This window comes from Oreochromis niloticus, linkage group LG13, assembly GCF_001858045.2.
Source record: "Oreochromis niloticus isolate F11D_XX linkage group LG13, O_niloticus_UMD_NMBU, whole genome shotgun sequence".
Taxonomy (NCBI): domain Eukaryota; kingdom Metazoa; phylum Chordata; class Actinopteri; order Cichliformes; family Cichlidae; genus Oreochromis; species Oreochromis niloticus.
Genome location: NC_031978.2, coordinates 10965283 through 10989999, shown reverse-complemented (window position 1 = coordinate 10989999; position 24717 = coordinate 10965283). Strand labels below are relative to the sequence as shown.

General features: G+C 39.2%; 1 protein-coding gene across 5 annotated transcripts in view; it reads left to right on the top strand.

Annotated features, from left to right (window-relative positions):
- camkmt (calmodulin-lysine N-methyltransferase) overlaps positions 1 to 24717 on the top strand; it is a 110827-nt gene that overhangs the window by 70892 nt on the left and 15218 nt on the right. For all 5 annotated transcript variants that reach the window (XM_003438441.5, XM_005474345.2, XM_005474347.4 and 2 more), the window contains 6 exons: positions 5421 to 5481; positions 6796 to 6847; positions 9375 to 9438; positions 13160 to 13226; positions 15454 to 15528; positions 24058 to 24121. In XM_003438441.5, coding sequence (XP_003438489.1) covers positions 5421 to 5481; positions 6796 to 6847; positions 9375 to 9438; positions 13160 to 13226; positions 15454 to 15528; positions 24058 to 24121 — 383 coding nt within the window. The remainder of the gene's footprint in view (positions 1 to 5420; positions 5482 to 6795; positions 6848 to 9374; positions 9439 to 13159; positions 13227 to 15453; positions 15529 to 24057; positions 24122 to 24717) is intronic.

Below are 24717 nucleotides of genomic sequence, written 5' to 3'. Positions count from 1 at the left end.
ATATGTTGTCTTATAAGTAAACTGACCTTTGTCATGCTAAAAGAAGAGATGACTGAAAGCCTGACTAACTGCAAGGAGCTTGACTTGAATGAATGAACTTGAGTGAATGTTTACACAGTCTGAAAAGCAGCAGTCTAGATTGTTTTCAGCACCAGCTAACTTAAGCAGATCTTGTTATCTTTCAAATGAAAGTGTTCAGGCTGTGTTTAATTAATTCTTGGTATTGAGAACAGAGTAAAAGCCTCGTCTCAAGTAATGTTAGCTTATCTTGGCTTAGTTAGATAGTATGATAATACCTGGATCCCCTTTGAGATACTTGAAATAACCCTTTAGCTAAGTTTCCTGGCCTCAAAATACCTGAAGAAGATGCAGAGGACACAGGCAGGGAAAGGATACCTGGGTTACCAGGTTACCTTTCCTAGACTGCTGCCACCTGGAAAGGCAGCACCAAGAACACAGCAGGATAGATGGATAATTCTATCCCTGTGCGTGTGACTACTGACTGAAGTCAGATTAGCGCTGCCGTAAGTTGTGTAGTAGCTGGGGTCAGTTAGTGGTCACCAGAATGAAAACAAATGAAGACGGTGCTGATATACATTAGATTCAGTTCATTGTAGATACTAACATTTCAGCAGGACCTTCACCTCATGGAATATTAACATGGTGAATATCTTATTTTATAAAGGGTCCATAGGGTTATGTTTGCAATCGAGCATGTCTTTGGCCAACGTTTTAAGAAAAGTTAGAAACTACAAAAATGTTTTTATCCAACGCATTTTTGCATGTTATGTTTTCTTCATTGAAAATATGTATTTCTGCCTTTGGTGGTGTATATTTGGTAGATATATAATTACATTATAAATTTAATCTTAAACAAACTGCTGTGTTCTGGGATGCAGGACTGTGCAAAAGTCATGAACCCCCATTTCTATTTTTCTAGGAAAATAGGAAATTGTTCCAGTAATCTATTGAAACATGTTCAAAAATATATGGAAATACAGTATATAGAGTTCTTGCAGTTCTAATGAGCTTGAAAGGCAATTTTTGTTATAATAACCAATATTCTTCAAAACAGCTGGCAAAATTTCTTATGATTTCTTTAGGAAGTCACCAGGAATAGTCCTCTGGGCTTCTTGAACGACATTTAAAGCTCTTCTTTGGATGTTGACTTCCTTTTGTTCTGTTTTATATCAAGATGATACCAAACTGCTTCAATAAGGTTGAGGTCTAGGCTCTGGGAGGCTAAATCATGACTGATAGTGTTGCATTGTATGTTTTTACTGCACCGGCAGAGTGTTTGTGATCGCTGCCATGCTGAAAAATGAAGCTATTGTCAATCAGATACTTTCCAGATGGGGTTGCATGATGGATCAAAATCTAAATGTGCTTTCCTGTATTCATAGTTCCACTAATATTGACAAGATCCCCAACACCACTGGCTGAATTGCCAGAAAGCCCCAAACCATGACAAAGCCTCCACTGTGTTTTGTAGATGGCTGTAGACACTGGTTGTACCCCTCTCCCAACATCCACCATACATTTGGAACATGATTTGAACCAAAGATTTCATACTTGGATTCATCATTCCTTACAACATGTTACCACTGTTTTCCTACCCAGTTCTCCTCAGCCTTTTTACCTTGTTTCATTCCTTAAGAATGGCTTTTTTTTAAGGACATGCTGTGCACCAAGCCGAGATAGCCGAGAAGTTCTCAGCTAATAACTCTTTGGCAATCACCTTATTGGTGCAGAAATGCTAATTTATGCCTGTCAAACTATGTTACAGTGGCATTTTTCATAGATTCAACTAAAGAAATGGGAACATTTCTGTTCCATTTGCCTCTCACAAAAACAAACTGCTATTAACATAGAGCTTAAAGATCCAACTGAATTAAGAATTGTCTTTGTCTGTCATGTATAGATACAGTGCTGGGTCATCCCATGAGTTATGTGTCTTTATTAGGCTTGAACGATTGATAGGTCAGTGTTAAGTAGCTTAACAAACAAAAACAAGCAACTGTATGGACAACAACAAGAAAAATAAAGAAACTCAGCAGGAACCCTTCAATGATATATAGAAGTAAAATTGGAAATTCCCCTCTGCAAATTTCATATATGTGCAAAGACTTCAAAAATAAGAATTTTGAGATGAGAAAAATGCTTTATATTAACTTTTTAGGTACCCTGAGTAACCACATGACATCTTACAGGGTTAACAATGATTGTGCCACACACAGTCCCGTAGCCACACATATGGTTTTCAGGATAATAGTAGTGACAAGGTTTAGTTCCTGGGACTGATAAATATATTTCACGCACGCACGCACGCACGCACGCACGCACGCACGCACACACACACACACACGCACACACACACACACACGCGCACACACACACACACACACACACACACACCTGGACTGCTTTCTTACTTCATCTAGTAATTGAAGGTGGGAAATAATTTCATTATCCTGAGTAGGAAGAGTAATCTGTTCTCTGCTCCTGATCCCTTCATTTCCTACAGTGCACCTCGACCTAGGAGGCACACACACAAAAACAGATGCCACATACTTATCACACATGCAAGCACACACAGTTCTTATCACCTTGAGCTATTAATGTTATTGGAGTTAGGGATTAACCATCAGAGTCACATATTGCTTTACAAAGCTGTATTACCCAGTGGTGTCTTACTCTCACAAACATGCGTGCACACTTTTGCGGTACATATGCACGTAACCTTGTATGAATAGACTTTATTTGTTGTGTGAGGGAGTGAGGGGAACAGTTAGAGGACTGGCTCAGTAAAAGTGATGAAAGTGGGGATTTTACATTATTGTGATTGAACTGAACTCTTTGGTACTCTGTTAACTGGTGTTATTTTCTATATAGCAACGTGACTCATAGTCTTTTACGGTGGAAAGATTTGTCATGATTTGTGTACATGATCAGAAGCCAGCAGCTGATGAAAGTGTGAAGAGCCTAATTTTTACTTCTGCTTTTAGTAGCACATACCCACTTTAATGTTACATTACCACCCTCTACTGTTCATCTGCCCAAGATGTTCTGGTTGACCCTTTATGTCAAGTGTCATCTGCTGACATAGAGGGAAGGGACTAAACTGTTATTTGACGGGGCAAAGGTCTGGGTTCTCATGCTATTAAATATAATGTGAGCATACAATCAGAAAGAACAGGATCAAAGTTGAAGGGAGAATTGAGATGCTTCTGAAGACAGACAATATCCAGTATAATGTATATATATTTTACAATGTGTTATTTTAACAAAATTCCTTGCAAAGATAAACCCACAATGAGCTTCACCATTGCTCTAGCTGACCCTTTTCTTTATTGCCACACCCTGGAGGTGCAGTTTATGTCACATACAATGTCCTCATGCTGAAAACACTCCCAATATGGTACAACATTATTTATCGTATGAAAAACTGAGCTGTTAAACCGGCTTCCAGTTTGGATTCAGGAGACAGACAAAAACTCTGCTTTTTGATAAAGCATATAATTGGATCAGGTGACTCTGAATCCTTCCTTAGTTATGCTGCAATAGGCCCAGACTGCTGGGGTCTTCCCATAAAGCACTCTTCACTCACCTTTTATCAACACCACTCTGCATTAGTTATTATTAATCTCTGACTCTCTTCCACAGTGTGTGTTTGCCCTGTCTTCCTCCCACAGATGATTGCCCCTTCTTGATCCTGGTTATTCTGGAGGTTTCTTCCTGTTAAAAGGGAGTTTTTTCTTTCCACTTTCACCATGTTCTCGCTTACAAGGGTTTGTCTGATTGTTGCAGTTTCTCAGTATTATTGTAGGGTCTTTACCAAACCCTATATAGACCCTTGAGGTGACTGTTGTTGTGATTTGATGCTATATAAGTAAAATAGAATTGAACTGAACTGAAAATTTTATCATACATTTTTTTCACTGCTGTTTGAGTACTCAGCTTCTTGAGTAAATTATTTGTTATCTAAATTAATGATGGCTATCACACTGTGGGATTTTAACTTTTAAGAGTAAAACTAGATTAATAATAAGAAAATGTCACATAACAGTTATTTGCATAACGAGCTCCAACATTGCTCTACCTTTGTGCCACTGACCAGCGTGTTGCCTGACAGCATAAAGTTTTCCATACTGTGTGGCAAGCTCCTGAGTAAAGGGGAGTAACAGATGAAATTTAAAATGTCACCGTATTTCAGCCTTGTATGTCTTGACACTTTCTAGAAGTGTAGCTACTCTGGCTGTCATTGTATTTTTATGTGTGTGTGTGTGTGTGTGAGATGTAGAAAGCGTGTTTTTTTTTTTCTTTTTTTTAATGGGAGAAAGGAATATTTGGACATTTTATCAATAGGCATTATTAAATCCTGCTTGCTTGAGCTAATCTTGGCAGACCGGAGCGAGAGGAAAGAGAGAGAGTTAGAGCGAGAGCGGGTGAGAGAGGTAGCCATAAAGAGGGAGAGCGAGAGAGCAGTGATGTCTACCCCATGAGGTGAACAGAGACCGCCTGTAAGCCGCTTATTATATCGACTACCACCTTTTCTCTCTCCTCCTCCTCCGTCCCTCCCCTCCCCAGTTTTCTCTCGTTACCTCGCTCATTTTCTATCTCTGTATCCCTCGCTTGCTTGCTTTCTGAAACTCATTCTATATCCCCTCATTCTCTATTTTAAACAACTCCCTCATACAAACACGCGCACGCAAACACACAAGCACACGCTCATACACACAAATTCACATGTGCCCACAAATACACACAGACAGCACCAAGGCGAACCTTCTTGTTCAAAGCCAGAAGCAAAAAGCTGAAGTTTTATTCAAATGAATGTTTACTTCTTCTACTGCCAAGATGTGTGTATTTGTCACCGGGTATATATGTGTATGCTGAGAGAGAGGGGAAACGGTACAGAGCATGCAAGTGTGCACGTTTTAGTGTGCGTTACATGCACGGCAGAAGAAGAAGGGCTGACAGTAGGTGATAAGCCAGACAGGCCTGCACGCTGTGATTATCACCCACCGGACCCCCTGTCACATACACATGCACGCACATTCAGGCACACACACTTGCATACACAGTGCCCAATGAGAGAGAGTGTGTGGCAAGGATTTAGGATAGGACAGACGTGGAGACAGACAAACAGACAGAGAAGCCTTGGATCACAGGCAAGGTGGAAACCACAAGAGAAGCAAATGAACAGAGACTGGAAAAAAAAAACAATGCATCCAATTATGTTTCACTGAACACTCATTGTTTTTGGGGGGTTTTATGTATCAATATTAATTTCTTTTAATGTTTGGTAAAGATATCAAAGCATTTTATCACTGTAGATATGCAAGATAGACGTGTGTAACATGTAACACCTGTCAGGCGTTGTAAATAACATCCTCTGTCTTGGTCTCTCTCTGATATAGGTGTGTGGCCATCTGAAGAGGTGATGGCGCATTACTGTCTGCAGAAACGTGACATGTTCAAGTGAGTTTTTCCTCTCTTTAGAACTACTCACTTCATCGACAAACAACTCAACTGTTTCACCAAATGCACAAAAGCTAACAGTAGTTATAAGTTCTGTAGTATGACATCAGTAAAATATTTACAACTTAAATGTTAATTTTTATTTTATTGTAAAGAAATGAGGTATTCAGAAAGCTCTTCTGCAGCATATATAACTCCCTACTTTCAACAATATTTTTCCACATGAGTACCCCACTTATGACAGGAAGCTGTTTCATGATAATAAAACAAAAAGAGCACCATCATTCTTTCTCTGAAACATTTTGGAAAGCAGTACTTTAGTTTATGCACTGACAGACTGTTAAACTACAATAGAGAAATAATAGAAATCTGACTTTAAAATGTGTCTACTCTTCAGTAAAATTAAGGGGAAAATTGAAATTACAAATCACTCCCAGGAAGGTGGAGGAAAGCAAAGTAGAAGTGGGAAGGGTAACACATTTAATACACCAGAATATTTCTGTTGTTCTACTTTAAGATTTAAGTAATATTTTAATTGACCTTTTAACAGTGCAGAGTTTTACAAGTTCATAAATTTAAATGGCAGAAAATCAGTCTGAAACACAGGCTTTCTGAAAGTCACTCAAATGTAAATCAGACTGACACCTGCAGTAAATGCCTGGACCTTTCTGCGCCACTCTGTTGTTCTGTGCTGCTCTTTCCCCTGCTCTTGTCTGCTGAGCATCGGCCTGCCCTGTGGCACTGGGCTGAAAAGCACCCAGGCACTTTTGATTTCCACTCAAGGTGGAACGTCACCCTTTGATTTCCTGTTTTAACATTCAAGAGGCGGGAGGCAAGGAAGAGAGGGGTATTGATCAGAGCAGCGAAGTGAAGGTCAGCAAGCGAGGGAGGGAGGCAGGGAGGGATGAAAGAGGACAGTGGTCGAGATGGAGGGGAAGGGAGATGAAAGGAGGAAGAGGATGGAAAGAGGGGTTGAATGAGCATCCAAGCTACAGGACTCTGGGTGTCTGGTGTGGATGTGTGTGTGTATTCCTCAGATTTCCCGCTGATTGAGCTTGTGCTTCTCAGTGTTCAATATTCAGCTTTCAGGTTGATGGTTGAATTGATATTTCTTACCCTGCTGTGTTTCCCGTGTGTGTGTGTTCTAGTGTTTGTATGATAGTATGCGTGTGTGCGCGAGTGTGTATCTACATCTGTGTGCAACTACTGTACAGTATGAACTCAAGTGTGTGTTTTAGTACTAAACTGCTGGTTTGGCTCAGCAAAGTGAATCTCACTCCAACTCGTCTCTCTCTTTTTTCATCTGTCTCTCAGGGGTGCAGTGTGTGAGTTAGGAGGAGGTATGACTTGCCTTGGTGGGCTCATGGTAAGTGAGATACACAGAGATATTTCTGCGAGAGAAATAGCTTGGCTTGCCTAATGAAACCAACCCTCACCGATCAATACACACACAGCATGTGCACGGAGTATCCATACCTATTCAGACACTATCATTTACTGCTTGTGGGCATCTGTCTGTGTTTGTATATCTGTGTGTACCTTCACAGGTATATGCATACAAACTCTCTACTTAGATGATGTTAATTAAGTTAAGCACTACTGTTCAGAGTTAATAAAACAGCTTCTGCTTTTGTTTAGCACCCAACTGCCTGAACATCTCCACAGTATGTCCACACTGTCATTTAGGAGGACTCAGCAGTTAGAAAAATTAATAAATTTCATTCAAAATTTTATTCAGTACCAGACTATAGAAGTATTTTGCATTTCATGTGAAGTTTGCATGTCCTTCCTGTGCTCGTTCAGGGTTTCTCCCACAGTCGAAAACATGCTAGACTGATGCAGTGTGCCCAGCACCCTAAAAAAAGAATTTCCAAATCTTACATATTTATTGAAAAAATAAACCCACTGTAACTGAAAATGCATTTATGTAGTTTATCTAACATAGTTTATGTTACATGGAGACTCATGAATTTTATGGATTTGACAAAGACGATGTGAACGTTGTGAAAACATTATGATAACTGGATAGTTTTAGCATGACATATACAATTTCATTTTGCATGTCAGCACAAATATTCATTCCGACTGCAACTCAGGTATTTACAAAAACACACACACACACACACACACACACACACACACACACACACACACTGCAGGTGTGCTGCAGTCTGTCAGCCATAGGGTTTATTAGCCAGGGCCTTAAGGGCTTCTCCACATAGCAGCCGTCAGCATCCCATCGATCTGTTAGATGCCATTCTGTGTGTGTGTGTGTGTGTGTGTGTGTGTGTGTATGTGTGTGTTTGAAAGCTGGGTTTTATCTCTTGGCAGTCAATACACCATGTTTTGACATTGGTGGCTTGAGATGGAATCCTTCCTTCACACCTCTCCTTCTCCTCTTCCCTCTTTCATCCGTCACTGACACCACATTCACCACGTTGTCCATGTGAGCACTGATTTTTGTCCCCCTCCTTTGTTCTTCAGTTTACTTTCTGTATAATTATTTTGCTCCAGATTAAAATGCCAAAAATGCCAAAAGCAACAATATGTTTACATATACAACAGGAGAAACGTACATCTTATAATCCTAGACTCTGCATTAGGTTGTGCTTTCATTGCACAGGTTTACGTATTTGGTTTATGAGAAAAACGTATGAATACTGTGTTTTACTAATTAGATGCTGTTCACTTAGTACAGAAAACAAAGTAAACTCATTTTTTTTACTGTTAAAATGTGCAAGATTTTTGACTGGATGTCAGGTTAATTGCTGGGTAACAGCCTTTGTTTAGATGAAGATCCTTGTTATTATGCTACAGGATATCTTCACTTCACATGTTCAGCACACTGGTTGGCAGAATATATTCCTCCAAAAGCAGTACATACCGTTCATGTGTGGTACGGTGGTGACAGCGGGTGGCAGGATGCTCCTCACAGACTGTCAGGTTGGGTTCTGTCTTTCAGCTCGATGCACTAGTCGAGCCTGGAGGTGCCATCCTCTGTCTGAGCAGATGGTGGGACACACAGCACGCTGTGACCCTCTCACACAACCTTCAGGGTCAACATGTGTCGTGTGTTCTGTTTCAGAAAATCTTTGGTTTACTACATCATACAGCTTCTTTTTGCCATTTCAATCTTAGGATTTATATGCATACCACCACAATAACTACTTGCACTTACACTCACCTGTGTGTATTTGCACATACACACTCCTTAACAGAAATTGACAGCCTGACACACACCCACCGATATAAAAAAGCATCTGCAACGAACAGAGAATGTGAAAGATGAGGTTATAGTAAAGCACACACCTCTCTATCTATATCTCCCTCACGCAGAGACACGCGACGCAGCGCAAAAGCTTTCTTTTCATTCTCTCGTCTCCCTCCATCTCTTTTCTCTTCGCCTCTCGCAGTCTACACTGCAAAGTTATATGAAGGGCATCAGGCAGGCCTGGCGAGCCGAGTGCAGAGTGACAGCGGCAAACGGAGTGATGGCTCGGCCTGATAAACACCCAGCGTCAAATGAAAAGGCTCTGCGCTTGCCATCATCCCCTGTCACAATGCAATTACTGAACAGAGTGATAGCAAGATAGCAGCCCCCACCGCTAGCCACAATGATAAAAGTATTGACTGATTTGATTGAATGATTAAAATAATGCAGACATAAAAATGGGGTGAAGATAGAGAGCGAAATGGCAGCGAGGAGAGGGAGCAATGGAGAGAAAGGGCGGGGAGGGCTGGGCTGCAAGAGTGAAGCTTTGTAGATATGGTTATGTCATTATTGTGTGTCTGTGTGTTCAGATGTTTGCGACATCTAAGAGTGCTTTTGGTTTTGTTCTTTTGTTCCATGTTGTTTCATTTCTCTGTCTCTTCCCTATCTCTCTGATTCTCAGGTTGCCATTTGTGCTGACGTGACAGAAGTCCTGCTATCAGATGGGAATGAGAAGTCCATTCAGAGTATCCTTACATCGTCCTCCCCTCGCCTTCTCTTAACGTCTATCTCTTCATCTCGGCCTCGTTCCTCTACCTCATATTTATTTATCTGCAATCATACTTCTGTGAATTCTTTTGTCTTTCCTGATGGGGTTTTAAGTACACAGTTTCCCTTCCCATTCCCATTTATTGATGTAATGTGATAAATCTACATGATATGCTGTAGATTACATGATATGGGAGACTTTCATATATTTAAAACATCAATTCTATGACAATTTGACAATTGTGTAATTAAAAAAACAAATCCACAGATTGAAAAATTCTTTAAGCAAAACAGAAATGCTTCTGTGTTTAAGGCAGTACAGTCAACAATTCTAAAACAGCTTCCACAATGATTGGTGCACCTACTAAACTAGCAGCTACGTGTATATATACGCCAATTACATAACTGCAGTCAATTAAATACAGATATCCTAATCACAAAGTTTCTGCTTAAACCACTGCACCAGTTGTTACTGACAATTAAAAGCTGAAAACATTCTAATTAGCATGCTGCAATCTAAGCTATCATTAATGCTAATGAAATATTCTAGTATTTTAATTTCTTCCATGCTGTGTGATCAAGACTTTTTCACTGGCACTGCTATAACTGCGAAGTGACTTTTTCGAGCGAGCGTGTCGTATCCTTCATGTTCCAGCCTTGAAATCAAAGATTGGATTGTAGTGTGGAAGAATAGCCATCTACCTCTTTTATCTTTAGGCAAACGCAGCAGATGGGGCACCCACAGTGACAAATACCCAGCACTACTGCTCAAAATGGCATCTACCAATCCTAACTGCCTACAATACCAAGTTAAGAGCACAGTAATTGCCATCCTGTCAGAATTTGTTTAAGACTTCATCTAATGCTAAGGCTAGGGTTAGGGCTTGATGAGCATTTTAGAAGCAAGAACAATCAAGGTTTGTTAAAAATGTTTTTTCTTTTTGTGCGTGTGTGTGTGTGTGTGTGGTTAAGATTTAGGCCTATAATTAAGTTCTTAGGACAAATCTTTAGGTGAGTTTTTTGGCAACATTTGTTCACTGAGTGGGTTATTGATCAACTCTGTCAGTTTGCAAACCGTCTTGCTCTTCTTTTCTACTCTATATTTACACTTCTCCCTGTCTAATCTCCTTTGTAGCCCCTTGTTTTGCCTCTTTTCTTCCATCTCCTTTCATCATTCCTGTCATTTTTCTCCCATCCTCTCAGATCTTGCTTTATTCGCCGAGCAACTACACAGACAAAAAGAAGCTCTGACTCGCTGCAGTTGTTTCACAAAAGCAGGAAATATAAATACACATTTCTTCCCCATTGACCGATATGGCCATATTTAGCTCTGCTTACAATATCTCTGTCCCAGCCAGCTACAATGCTCCTTTAGTGATCACAATAAGACCAAACAATAACATTTTGGAGCCTGTAAAGCACACTCACACACACACATACACACACTTGGGCACACAAACAATGCACCATTGACCGGCAGCTTTGTTTCACAGAACAAACACATAGAGAGAATTGTAAGTGAAATCATACCGAGAATGGATCGAACATACGCTGAAAGAGAAAGGGGGGTTGAGAAAAATACATAATTTGTTCTGGGCTCAGCCAAATTGGCCCATTCACATACCGCAGGCACTGTGTGGTATTTCCTCTTGTAAAGGAAGCTGTTGGTCTTAGCCTTGTGCTAATGGCTACTGTTTATCTCGCATGGCGTTATTGTGCCGCTAGTGTTAGAATAGAAAACGATAAGGAATTGTGATAGGGTTCAGTTTTATACAGTGAAATAGATGAGAAGATATGCAAGAACGAAATGTGAACTGATGACATTTAGATATATCTTGAGAATAGATTTTCCGTTTTTTCTTAGAAGTTGTTGACCTCATTTATAGTGCAGAAAGAGACACAAATACACACCGACTATAGAGTGGAGAGCCTCCGTTGCTCTGACCTTGAATACTCATGCTGAAAATCAATGGAAATGTTCCATTAAGAATGATTGATGCATGTCATTGGCTGCTGCTTGTCTGCTTCTAGTGATGGGAGCAAATATTCTTCCACTTTAATGTTCAATAATACTCGAATCTCTCTCTTCAACTTTTTCCTTTTTATTTGTGTGTGTGTGTGTGTGTTTGTGCGCGTGTGCGTGTGCTTTCAACTGGCGTGTGCGTGTGCTGACCTCTCCTCTTGTGGTGTGCTGGTGATGAGATTACAGTAAGCTGCTCTGCTCTTCGCCCTGTCATCCCTATGCATAGCGCACTCATGCACAGGTGTCCAGTATGTGTGTTTTGTGTTCATGCTAACCTACATATTATTGTGAATCTGTGTCCAGGAGGGGTCTTTGATTTTGAATTGACTCTCCAGCTATCAATCCGTGCATCAGCTTCTCATCCATCCCTGCTCTCTCTCTGTCTTTCTCTCTCTTCCTCGCTCGGTGCTCTCTGTCTTTGTCGATTGGATTTGTCTCAGCTCTTTGCAGGCTTTAAAGACAAGGAAATCCTAATTGAATTGCTTTGCAACTCCACAAGCCAGTGTATTAATAGACAACTTGACATCAATCACCCAGCCTTTGTGTGTCTTGGTGCGTGTGTGTGTGCATGCATATGAGAGGGACAGTGTGAGTTTTGTATCTGTGGTTAAAAGCCTTCCCATTGATCCAGCTAGAGGCTGCTGTGATCTGCTTCCGTAGACTGGCTCTCTTTCCCTGGAGATGATCTCTGCTCACTGAAGCTTTCTCCATGTGGGTGCCTACCATATGTGGTTTTACCTAAAAAGGGTCTTAGAGTTTATCATTCCTGATGCACCTTTTTGGCTTTTGGCTTTGTACTCTTCCAGAAACCTTAATATCTTTAAGTGGATCATCAGCAGTAGTTTAGATCTTTGAATTTTGCATTTTTAACAGACTTCCCACGTTTGCATTTAAAAATTCATACAGAGTTTATAAAGTTCTAATGAACTTAAAAGTCAGTATTTGGTATGGCAACTTTTATTCTTCAACACACCTCCAACTTTCTTAGAAAATCTCTTTTCTAATTTCTTTGGTCTTTAGGAAAAGTTCTCCAGGTCTCTTGTAGTACATTCAAAGCTCTTCTTTGCATGTTTGCTGCATTTTTTCCACTCTGTCCAGCCAACGACAAGCCCAAAGATACAACTTAAAGTTGGTTCTATGCTAAGTTATCTATTATGTTTAGGCACAACATTGGTTTATGCTTTGAGTTAGGTGCCTTTTTTGCTTGAATGATTCATAGGTCAGTGTTAAAATGGCTTAACAATCAAAGTCACACACACAAAAAAAGGACCATCAGAAAGCCTGGAGAACTACTGCTCAAGACCACCACAAAACTACAAGAAGGTTTGGCTCCTTGGAAGCAAAATACAAAGAAGTGAGGGGTGACTTGAAACTTCTATTTCTAAAAAAATATATTCTGATAATAGTATTGAATAAAATCCAACCGAAGTTTTTACACCAGAAATTTCTATCGAAAAACTGCACAAAGTCTATTCAGTATCTTGACCAATTAATTTCTTGGATACAAATATTTCAGTTCTGCTCATGTTTCAATACGTATTTATGTCCTTTGACTTTTTTCTTTCTCTCTGATCTACTCTTAGCATCTTTCTTTTGTTTCTTTATTTTTTTATTGAACTGTGTGTCCAAAGATTGAATCTTGTATTCCTCATCAATCCTTGACTGTGGCACGCCAGATGTTCGAGGGCTGGTTGAGAAAAACAGGCAAGCTGGAAAGTTTGGCTCAACATATGTATCTTCCAGGTAAGACCATTTTTTAACTTGCCTTGGCACTTTAATGCCATTTTATTGTGTGAATCTCAGAATTTTATCTTCAATAAATATGCCACTTAAAAAAATGTTTATATGAAATGGTTCGTTACAAACTGTAATACCCGTTCTTTAAGTGCAAAATATGTATATGCACACGCTTGTGGGATCATCAAAGAAAAAGACCCTCTTTGATAGGGGTTTCTCATCCGGAAACCAATGAGATAACTTTCCACTGCACACGCGCGCACACACAGACTCACACCTCATATGCAAGGACGGGCTAAAACGTAGTTAATTGTTGTCCCTGCCTTAAAAAGGCTTTTTTCCATTGACTGACGATTTTGCTCCCCTACCTCTTCTCTCTCTTTCGCTGTCTCGCGTTTCTGCGCATATTTACATGAGTGGAAGATGGAGTGAAAAAGTAAACGTATAATTAGGCTACATTACTTTGATTGTTTTCTTTTCAGATTATGCCTGCTGTCATCTCTGCGCTGCAAGAGAGGGCGAAGGGCACGATGCGATTGTACAAGGGGATGGATGGGGAGGGGCATGTCGTGTGATGGTGTGCGCACATCCACGCATATGTGTGTGCGTGTGTTGGGACCGCCTGCTGTGATTCGAGATTGTGTTTCTAGCGGGGCCTAATGTTTTGTTTACTGAGTGTTAATAATGCCTAATTAATAATCCCCCAATCTGCCTGACAGTGTGAATAAGAGGAAGGGAAAATGGTGTGGAAGAAGAGATGGAGAGAAAAACGGAGCTCCTCTAACAGTACACGGTATCAGCACAGTCTTTATACAATCTCAAAAGCAAACTGGAGCATGAAAGAAATGGCATATCAAACTCTGGTAACCGACAACAAAAACTTAGACATCAATGCAGTTAGGCTCATAGCAGTGGCCAGTAATTGAGAAAGTAATTATTGAAATGCAGAGTCAGATACCACAGCCTGATGACTGAGGATGGAAACCTGGCAAACTAGAGAAAACAGAACCCTCAACCTTCATAAACAGCAAGAATTTGACTCTATTAAAGCATGAAAAACATGATATTTATGTTAAAATCTATCAGTGCCACACAGACACACAGATATACGTTAATATCTGGCACTATCAACCAATGGCATCATTGTTTTGCCTTGAAACCGAGCTGGAGCCTAGAGAAGTTTTAGTCCAAGTGGGGGGCCTTACACTTGAAATTTGATTTGAGAACATGTTTAATGTGTATGGCAACAGGTTCCTCATTAATGCCAAAAATTCATTTAAAAAAGGACATACAAATTGGGACTAGATAAGCAATTATCAATGTTGTCCCTGAGTGAAATATCTATCTCAATCCCTTGCAGATGTATGAGTCCAGCTAAACCAAGAAGAAAACATAATTAATAACAGGTGATTGTGGCGCCACAATCCCTGAATCCCAACAAACCAAAGTTCACAAAGAAAGAGGATGACCTTCCTGGCTTGACCACCAGAACACTGACTACAGGCAGTGATCTTAGCTAAAGATGTCACAAGAATTATTGATAAAAATTACTGACATTTTATTCCAGGTTAGAAGCTGACACCTTTTTATTAGTAACCCTCAATAGTATAGCACTTTAAGGTACTATTGTTCTAGTTTGGATCTGTGATTATTACTTTTTGAGGAGAACCTGCAGACAAATACATTAAATTACGACATACTGCATAGAGCCATGGGGATATAAGCTCTCCCCGTTTCAAACAACAGCTCATCCTACCGTATGTATCTTCATATGTATAGTGTTTTTTTGTGAATAGGGTTGAGTAGCATACATTGTGTAAGGTGAAAACCATTTGGTGTCACTGCACTTTGTCAGTCATCGTATCTATCGAGCAAGAAAGAGGAGAGTGTGGATGTTGACTGGAAACCTCTATAGAGGTGGCCTTTAAGGGTGCATGTGTGTGTTCACATGGTATAAATGTCAAGTGTCATGTCAGAAGCCACCTCTCTTTACCTCACAGGTGACATGTCTTCCCTTCCTGATGCTTTCTCCAGGTCTCCTCTGAAGCAGAAAAACAGTGGGGGTCAGTAAGAGACCTGTCAGAGAGCAAGAAGCTCTAAAGGGAGCAGTGAGGGAAGAAAAAGGAAAAAAAGAGGCTTTTGCTTGGTGTAGTGTTTTATCAGTACTGGTTGTCTTCTGTCACCTTCCCTTCAGATACTCAACTTTAGTCTCTCTTTTATGTGTGTGTTACAGGGTAGTAAGGTGGGACTGTGAGATGGATATTTCTGCACTGGAGGGTCACTTTGATTTCATCATGTGTGCAGACTGGTAGGTTCACACACACACACACACACACACACACACACACACACACACACACACACACACAGATACACAAACAGTACATATACACGATCTGTGTGTGCGTTTATGACATTAATTTTCACTTCTGTGTGACAGTCCTCACATGGCCCCCCACCAGCGCCTGGACCTTCCCCTGCCTTGTCCACACACTCACATACACACATACATGCATATGCTCAGACACCCGCCTGCCTCCATTTTACACCAAATTGCCTCGTTTTCTGCTTGGTGTCCCAGCAAATGGATGACTTAGGCAAATTGCAAATAATTGCATCTTGACAAGGAAGGAGACTCGGTAAGATAGAGAAAGAGTTGAGGGTGGATGGAGGGAGGAGCAGAAATGGAGATGGAAATGGAGAGATAGAGCAACATAAACATAACAATTAGCCCATCGGTCATTGAAATGTAGATCTTCAGACAAATCGGGAACTACATCTTTTTTTTTTCTGCTTGAAGCTGGGGTTCCATAATAACCCTGTAGGATACTGTAATCCAGGAGCTCTTAGAGGAAACTGGGCCACAGGGTTCTGTTTTCAGGGTGTCAAAAATTTCAACCCGATTTGCCTCCACTGCATCCACTGGTATGTGTGAATATGTGAATTTTATGCTAAAAGTACTGTGGCCTAGAAAATCAAGTGTTTGAATTAATGTGTGTGTGGATGGGTGAATGAGTAAGACAGTGCTCTGAGTGCTCAAACAGAGTAGAAAAGCATTGTGTGTACCAGTTCATACATAAAGAAGAATTAAAAAAAAATAGCTAACTGTCATTTGGAGTATCAAGGCTTCTTTGAGTCGCTGTGAAACTTCCCACTAAAGCACTTCGCTACTTAATGTATGTTGGCAATGAAGTAGAATCTGTCAGGAGATAACACATGTGCTGTACTTGTCGCAGTGGCAACCCAATGTCTTCTAGTGGTTAAATGAATCCTCAAGATGAGCTTTAGGACTTTTGAACTTTGTTGTTCCAGAAAACTTTCAACCAGCTATCCGGTGTGAAATGTGATTATAAAAGTGACAGAGAATTTGGCCTAAATAAAATTCAGAGAAGCCAAAAGATCCCCAGAGAAGAAAATCCAGCAGGCTGTTTAGAAGGGGCGGGGCACTGCTGACATAGGCTGATGATACTATCCTGTGATTATGAACATTCAGAATACTGTCTGTTTGACACTTCATCTTTTGTCTGATGGGGGCAATGCAAACCCAGAGTGCAGAATGCACAGCATACACCAGAAAAATAAACTAAAAAGTGCAGTATATATATATATATATATATATATATGTATATGTATATATATATATATATATATATATATATATATATATATATACATATACATATACATATATATATATATATATATATATATATACATATATATATATATATATATATATATATATATATATATATATATATATATACATATACATATATATATATATATATATATATATATATATATATATATATGTATATATAAAGATAGAGCTTCCAGGCAGAAAGAAAAGAGCAGGATTACAGAGAAAATTCATGGATGTCTTGAAGGAGTACATGCAGAGGGTTGGTGTGCTGATCCCTCAAAAGAGCATTTGAATGAAGAAGATGTCCTTTTCTTGTTTTCTTTTCTTTTTCCAACTTTTTTCATGTTGTTCAGCCAAATAGATTTTGTCGGTATTTTCAGGTAGTCCTCGTTTTACTTCTATATATGTGTGAATGCGTCCATGTCTGTGAACCCGTGATCATCACAAGATTTATTCTGAGATTTTGACACTGTCTGAATATAATGGCGTGTTTTGCCTCCCTAGTGTCCAAGTTTAGAACTGTAACAAAGGGCTTAAAGTTTTTTTTTTAAGGCTCCAGTTTTATTATCCTCTTCAGTGACCCTGAAAGCGTTTAGGGTTTCTAACACAACTCTGAAAACTGTCCTGTTTGTGGAACCGTACACCAGCACTTCCTTTGGCGTTATAAAACCTTTGCAGGTGGATAAATGGCATTTACCGTCCACCACTCCTGCACATTGACTTACACACATTCACATACAAACATACTCTAAAAAGATGGACATTCTGTTGGTTGAAGCAAAATCACTTTTCCTACTTCATCTTGTGCATAGTCTGTGTGTATCTGTCTGCACAAGTACGTGCATGTGCGCTAAGTGCAGCATTAGCAAACAGCGTTATCATTATTTTAATGTCACAGTCATTATGAGTAATAGCCAGGTATAACACCCAGAGAGAGAAAGAGAGCTGGCCGCTAATAGAGGATATTTTACAGTGAACTAGTGTATATGCACGTGTGTGTATGACGGATAGAAGCATACAACGTGAGAACCGAGTAAATTGCACGTAAAGTTTTGATATCACAGGTTCTTTTCGCCATTTCTCTCTGCAGAGATTTATCTTGTAGTTGTGAGTCTGTACACGTGTACGCATGTGCTACAAGATGTTTTTGTGTAGTGTCCTCTTTTCTCAAGTGTATGCAAGTGAGCGATTGTGTGATAATTGCAGTGGTGGTGGCTGAAGAGTGATGGCTGATCAATTAACGGGAACGTCATTGTGATGATCACCTGCGAAAAGGTCAACAATACAACTTCCACTCCATTAATTATGACTCCTGCTGATATCAGGGAGACCACTGCTGAGAAGACAGGAGAGATGAGAGGAGAGGAAAAGGGAAGAAACTTATTTGGAAATCCTGATTATCCTGGGGGTGTTGTCTAAATTTTGCCTTTAGAAATGTTATTTAAATGCTTTCACTTAATGAATCTGTTACCACTTAGAACTCAGAAACTGTTTTCTCTAAACCAGAAGTCAAACTCATTTCACATAGTCAGCCATATACAATACAGCCCAGTATGGTCTCTAGCAGAGCACACCAGTGAAACTAACATAAGATACATGAAATAATATAAACTGTGTCCCTCTTTTTTTTTTTTACTGTACAGACTTTTAATCCCAGAGATGTCTTTATAATGAAAGAAGTCCAGTTTCAACAATACATCTTAGTTTTTCTCTGTTATAAAGAAACAATGCAGTAGTGAATCAAAGAAACCAGGCAGAGCAGCACTTTGGGTTTAACTTTAAGAAACAAATATAAAAAACAAATTGTATTTTTTGCTAATTCAGATAAGATGTCTATAAATTTCTACAGTAAATGGTGAAAAACAGGAACTCCTCTGCTATTTATTTATGGATTACCTAACAATACAAAAACTCTTTTTATCTATCACTTATTTTCAGTAAGAAGGCTGTTAAAGTGAAAGAAATACTGTGAAAATGTAATTTTTAAATCATAGGTTATTATATTCCGTGTTGTTATTATTAGATGTGAAATCAGAGCCAGAGCCAATCAGAACAGCTTTTAAGGTTCATGAGGTTATTGAGGTTACTTCAGAAACACCTTAGGCACCAAAAAACCCCCAATTTTATTAGTGAACTCATGACCGTTTACCTCTAAATGGCAAAACGGCAAAAAAGAAGTGATTTTCTGCTGTGGGCACCTGAATTTTAAGGATAATTAACTTTTCATGATGCATGGCCTTGAAAGTAGTAAGTTAAAAAATTTAAGACTTGTGCCAGTAATATAAGGAATACAACTGGAAGGAGCAAATGGGACGGCCTAACTGTGAATAAAAGGTCAGCAGCTCAATGAAGTGTTAGAATGCTGCATATGATTAAAAAAACGGAGACATTGCAAAGATAAAAGACAGTCTTTTATTTTATCATAACTTCTATTCCATTCTTAAGAGTGAAAGACGCTCTTAAGTTTATTGAATGTTTTGAGGGACGTTTTTCAGCAGATGATCTAGCTATACAGAAAGTCACCCCTTGCTTCGCAACTTCAAACTGTAATTCACTGAATGTTTTAACAAAAAAAGGCTTTAGAGTTTATAATAAGTACAGTACGATGAGATGGAAGATGGGTTAAAGAAGGAAGCAAGCAGCTGATTTCAGTTCACGCTGTATTTATGAGACAATTTTGGTCAAATATGAAAGTCTTATGTGGAAACTTTCAGCCTTTTTACACCGAGAAGGGAAGTTTCAGTGAAGTAGGACCCAGCATAGCAGAAATAGTGTTGTGTGCCTCCGCACATTTGTGTTTGTTTCTGTCTGGCAAAGAGAGAGAGAGGGATTCCTGCAGTGGGCATGAGGGTGGCAGAGAATCTTTGGCTGGGATGTTGGCATGTCTGCTTTCTCCAAAAGCTGTCCATGTGTAGGGAGTGAGATAAAGCCCTGTTTGTGTGTGTGTGACAGTGAGTTTGTGCAAGTTTCTGCATCCTTCTGGTTTTCACTATATCTGTGTAATTGTCATCTTCTGTTTATTCATATTTGCAGTGCTTTATGCATACACACCTGTTTTTGTATTTCACTTTACTGCTCATTGTTATGCTGGATTGGATTAGTTTAGAGACACATTACTGGCACACACACATAAAACACAAATATATCTTTGTTGAAAGCTCTGTGTGATGCCCTTTAGTGATATCCCTCTGAGCCGAAGGTCAGAAATATGTAATGGGAGTCTTTTGCAGTATTAATGTTGTTGAATCAATAAACAAGTGAGTGTTGCTTCAACATGGTCATGGATGAAGAAAGAACATTAGTTTCAATATTTATGATTAATTTTAAAAAACAACATCTAGTTTAGCACTACTTTTGTGGCAGCAATTTATTTACTGAATTATTTATTAATAATTTTTAAATTTGCGTTTTCTGATATTGGAATAGTACATGGGTGGTGTGGTGGTGTGGTGGCTCGCACTAGCCTGGATCCAAATCCACCAGGTTAAATCTCTACATTAGCCATAAGTGTGATTGTGAGTGTGAAAGGTTGTCTGTCTCTTTGTGTACTACACCTTTCGCCCTGTGACAGCTGGGATAGGCTCCCCATTGTGAAACTGAATTGGATAAGCAGACTCAGTAGAAACTGTTGTGACGTTGTGTTGCTGTTTCCGTCTTAAGTAGGTTAGTCTTGTTTTCCCACATGTCTGCAATGTAGTGAGAGTAAATTTCCTGGATAGCCTGGGACTAAATAATCTGACATAAATCAATTGAATTTAATGAAGTGAAATTCAAATAAATCGTCACTGCATGTTCTCCTGTGTTTGCGTGGATTTTCTCTGGGTACCCCGGCTTCCTCCCAAAGACATGCAGTTATTGGGGCTAGGTTAACTGGTGATTCTGCGATAGACTGGTGACCTGTCCAGGTTGTATCCCGCCCTTCGCCCTATGACAGCTGGGATAGGCTCCAGCCCCACCGCAACCCTGATAAGGATAAGTGGAAGAGAATGGATGGATGGATGATAATACTTTCTTTTATATTCTTATAATGCATATAAAAAATATATACCATTGCACCGTAATCCTTGGGAACATAGACTTAGTAAATTATGTCATTTGTTTTAGTCTCACACTTGAGGCCTTGACATCATCGGTGCACGTATGTGTATAAGCAGACAAATTTAGTAGCAACACATTCACACACCCGTTCGCCCTTTGACCTCTGGTCTGTTTTGACTGGAATTTGCTGGGCTGTCCTGGGCGGGTGGGGTCATCACAAGACAATAGGCCTCTGACAGTCTGAGTTCATCAGAGGTGACCTTAAAGGGAAAGTAGCACTTATTTTGTGAATCTAAAATAATACCTCAAAACTTTAAAAAGAAAAGAGAGAGAATGCATTAAAGAATGTGGAAGATTTTTAAACAGGAATGTGGTTTCAAATTGTAAACACTATATTAAACATCCCAGAAGCCAAACTGCTTCAAAAATATTTTTAATGCATTACTAGCACCATATAAAAAGAGATACAGAGTGAAGTACCTCAATCAGGAATGCAAACCTGCTGTAGAGGTGACTGATATTTAGTGAAATCAGATTTTTAAAAAACTTGTAAATAGCAAGAAAACTTAAAAAAATAAATAGTGTAAATTGTTATGTGTCAAACTTTAAAAAAAGCAATGCCCAAATTTTCCAAATTTTGAAAGGCTTCAAGACAGAGGTTAGCAACCATCTGGCAACCACTGGTCCTGAGTAGTTGGTGGAGGTTGCTGCCTGTTGCTTGGTGTAATCAATTTCAAAGGGGGTTATTGTTACCCCCATACCTGAGGTAATAATCTTAAACTAATGGCTCCATAATTCCTTTATAGATCTTGGTAAATGGCTCATTAAAGGTTTACTTTGTGTAACTTGTCCAGCCTTATTTGTGGTTTAGCTTTCAAGCCACAATATTCTACTTGAATTGTAGACATCAGTATTGACCATTGCTCATTTTTTTAAACTGTTGCCCTCTGAATGACACTATGTCCTTCCCTTGGCCTTAGCGTGTGTCTGTACATGTGTGTTTATACGTCTGTCCCAGCCATTACCTCCACCCAATAAGCTCACTTCCCTGTTTTTCTTGCCACTCACTTTTCCTGTGAACTGATATCTGTGGCAAAATAAACCAAACTGAAACCTCTCACCTTTCAAGTCAAATAAACTTCACACCTCCATGTAGCCTTGGAAGAATAAGCAGCTTTACATATATGTGCTCACATGTTGGTTTTTTTATGCTGGTTTGTGCAGAGTTTTTACCCCCCAAAAAAGCAAGAACATATCTGTTTATGTACAGGCAAACATGGAGAGAGCAGATCCTGTTACATGCACCTCTCATTCCTCGTGGGGATCAGAGGATTTTGAATGAGGAAAGGTCAGAGACTGTGATTGGAAGGTTGAATCCAGATTGCCACTCCACTGGCCAGTTGGACGGATGTGCAGGATTATGTCAAATCTGCACTGTATTGTTGCATTTTAGTCAAATTACTCCACTCTCATCTGTGATAATAGATACATGTGGACACAAACATGCACACACACTCATAGTGCACTACTCCATTGCATAATGGATTGAAATTTATCTTTGTGAGTAGATAGACAGGTGCTACTTTCCTTTGAATGACTGGAGCTGATTTAAGCCTGCGTGCTCATGTTGTGTGTTACTTTAGTTGTGGCAAAATAAATCTGTTTCCACGGTTAAATCATGGGTACCTACTCACTTTTTGGGGTTGAAAAAGCAGGTTTCCATTATGTCAGTCTTTAAATTTTAAGGTAGAAGACTTCAAGGTTAGGTGAGTCTCCACAAAATCAATCTAAATCAATGTAATGTCCTTTAAAACAGCTTTTTCTTCAGTAATGTTCTCCAACCATCTTTGCGGTTCTTGTTGGAGGGCGGTAAATGCAGTGATAAAACTCCTCCAGTCTTCTTCAACACTTTTTGATTATCGGTTTCAGAAAAGGCAGCCTCAAACACTTCTTTATTAATTTTTCGGTTGGTGCATTTCAACCACAAATAGATTTTCTGTATTTATATATATCAGGAATTTTGGAGACCTCGATACTCAATGCAAAACGTTTCTTCTGTAAGGTTTTTAACAATTACATTGAAAACAAAAATATAATTTATCAAACTTTCATTTTTTGCTGACCTAATAATCCCATAAATAACATACATAATTATACATGCCTGAATTTGAAATATTCAGTCTGAAAACAAGCTTACGTGCTTCCTGCATTACCACAAACACTGTGATACAAACATATCATTGTGTCTGTTGACATCTGTTGCACCATCTTGAATCAAAATAATAACTTATATTAGTTTTTACAAGTTAGAAGGGTTCATTTGTCACAAATACTGTGAATATAGTGAAATAAACCTGTCACCTTTCACTTCTCAAAAAGCTCCAAGAAACGTTCTTGGGTATTAAATTTAAATTGACATTTATTTGTTATCTCCTGTCATGTACCACATTTTGTTTTGAGGGGAAAAAATAGAGAACAGCAGGGAAATAAAAAAATCCCACCTCTTTCTAGCTTCTTTCTAGCTCCCTTTTTTGAGCTTGAAGGCTTGGGGCTCTTAAAAAAAACAAATAAATCCCCAACATTAATAATAAAAATAATAATGACCATTATGAAAAAAGGAGTGTGGAGCCTTAATTTTTACTATAAAACAAAACCAAATACATAAATGGTAAAACTAAGAGTTGAGACTCAATTTAATAGTGAATTTTTTTTTTAATGTTTTTATAAAAAAATTTTTTAATGTTTTTTTGGTATATTTGTTTCCTAAATATCAATAATAATTATAATATGCTGGATTTTATGATTTATTAAGGTTTTTTTTTAAATGTGATATTCCAAAGTGCTTTACCAACGCTTTTTAGCGTCTCAGTAAAAGTGTGCATGTCTGCTCATACACTTGCGTATGTTTACTGTAGGAGATAGCATCTGTGCACATTGGATTTCCTGATGTTCTGCATTCCTCTCAGTGCTGAGGTGAATGCTCTCCGAAACTCCGAAACAAAACGGAAGAGCATCTTACTCATGCAAATTGTTTTTCTCCTCTTCCTCTTGGTGGATTTATTTGTAAACAAAAGCAAATAAATAGTCTGCTGCTTTATCTAGAACCGCTATCGTATGAATGCATTCTAAGCCAACTCTCTCTCTCCCTCCTAGTTTGTTTCTGGACCAGTACAGAGCCAGCCTGGTTGATGCTATAAGGAGATTACTGCAACCCAGCGTAAGTGTGTGTGTGTGTGTGTATGTGTTTGCGTTTGCCTTTGTGTGTCTACTGTATATATCTCTGCTTATCCCCTTTCTCTAAATCACCTCCCACTCTTCTCAGTCATAATTAGGCTTTGCCTGAAACCCTATAGACATTAACAGTCTGACAGGATTAATATCATGTAATGCTTTAATGCTTATTATAAGCAACTTGAATGGATTGCTCTGATCTCCGTCTCTCTCTTCCCTTCCCTTCCCTTAATCATAAATCCGAGGCAACTTTTCCCTTTTGGCCTCGCGATAAGACCCCACGCTGTGACAGCCAAAGCAAATGGGGGGGAAAAAAGCAAAAGGCTGGAAGAGATAGGGTTGAGATTTCTATTCATCTGAGGGAAGAGGGGTGCGTTTTAAGTACAGAGGCCAGACTGTTATGAGAAATATCTGTTTATGAAAAAGAGGTGAAAATGGCACCAAAGGGAAGGAGATGGGGAGGAGAGGAAGCAGGTGAGGACACAGAAAGGGAAGAATGAGGAGGGAGAGAGAGAGGGATGAGGATGATGAGCATATGGCGGAGATGGACTCCAAGAACAGATGGACACTGAAGGGAGGAAA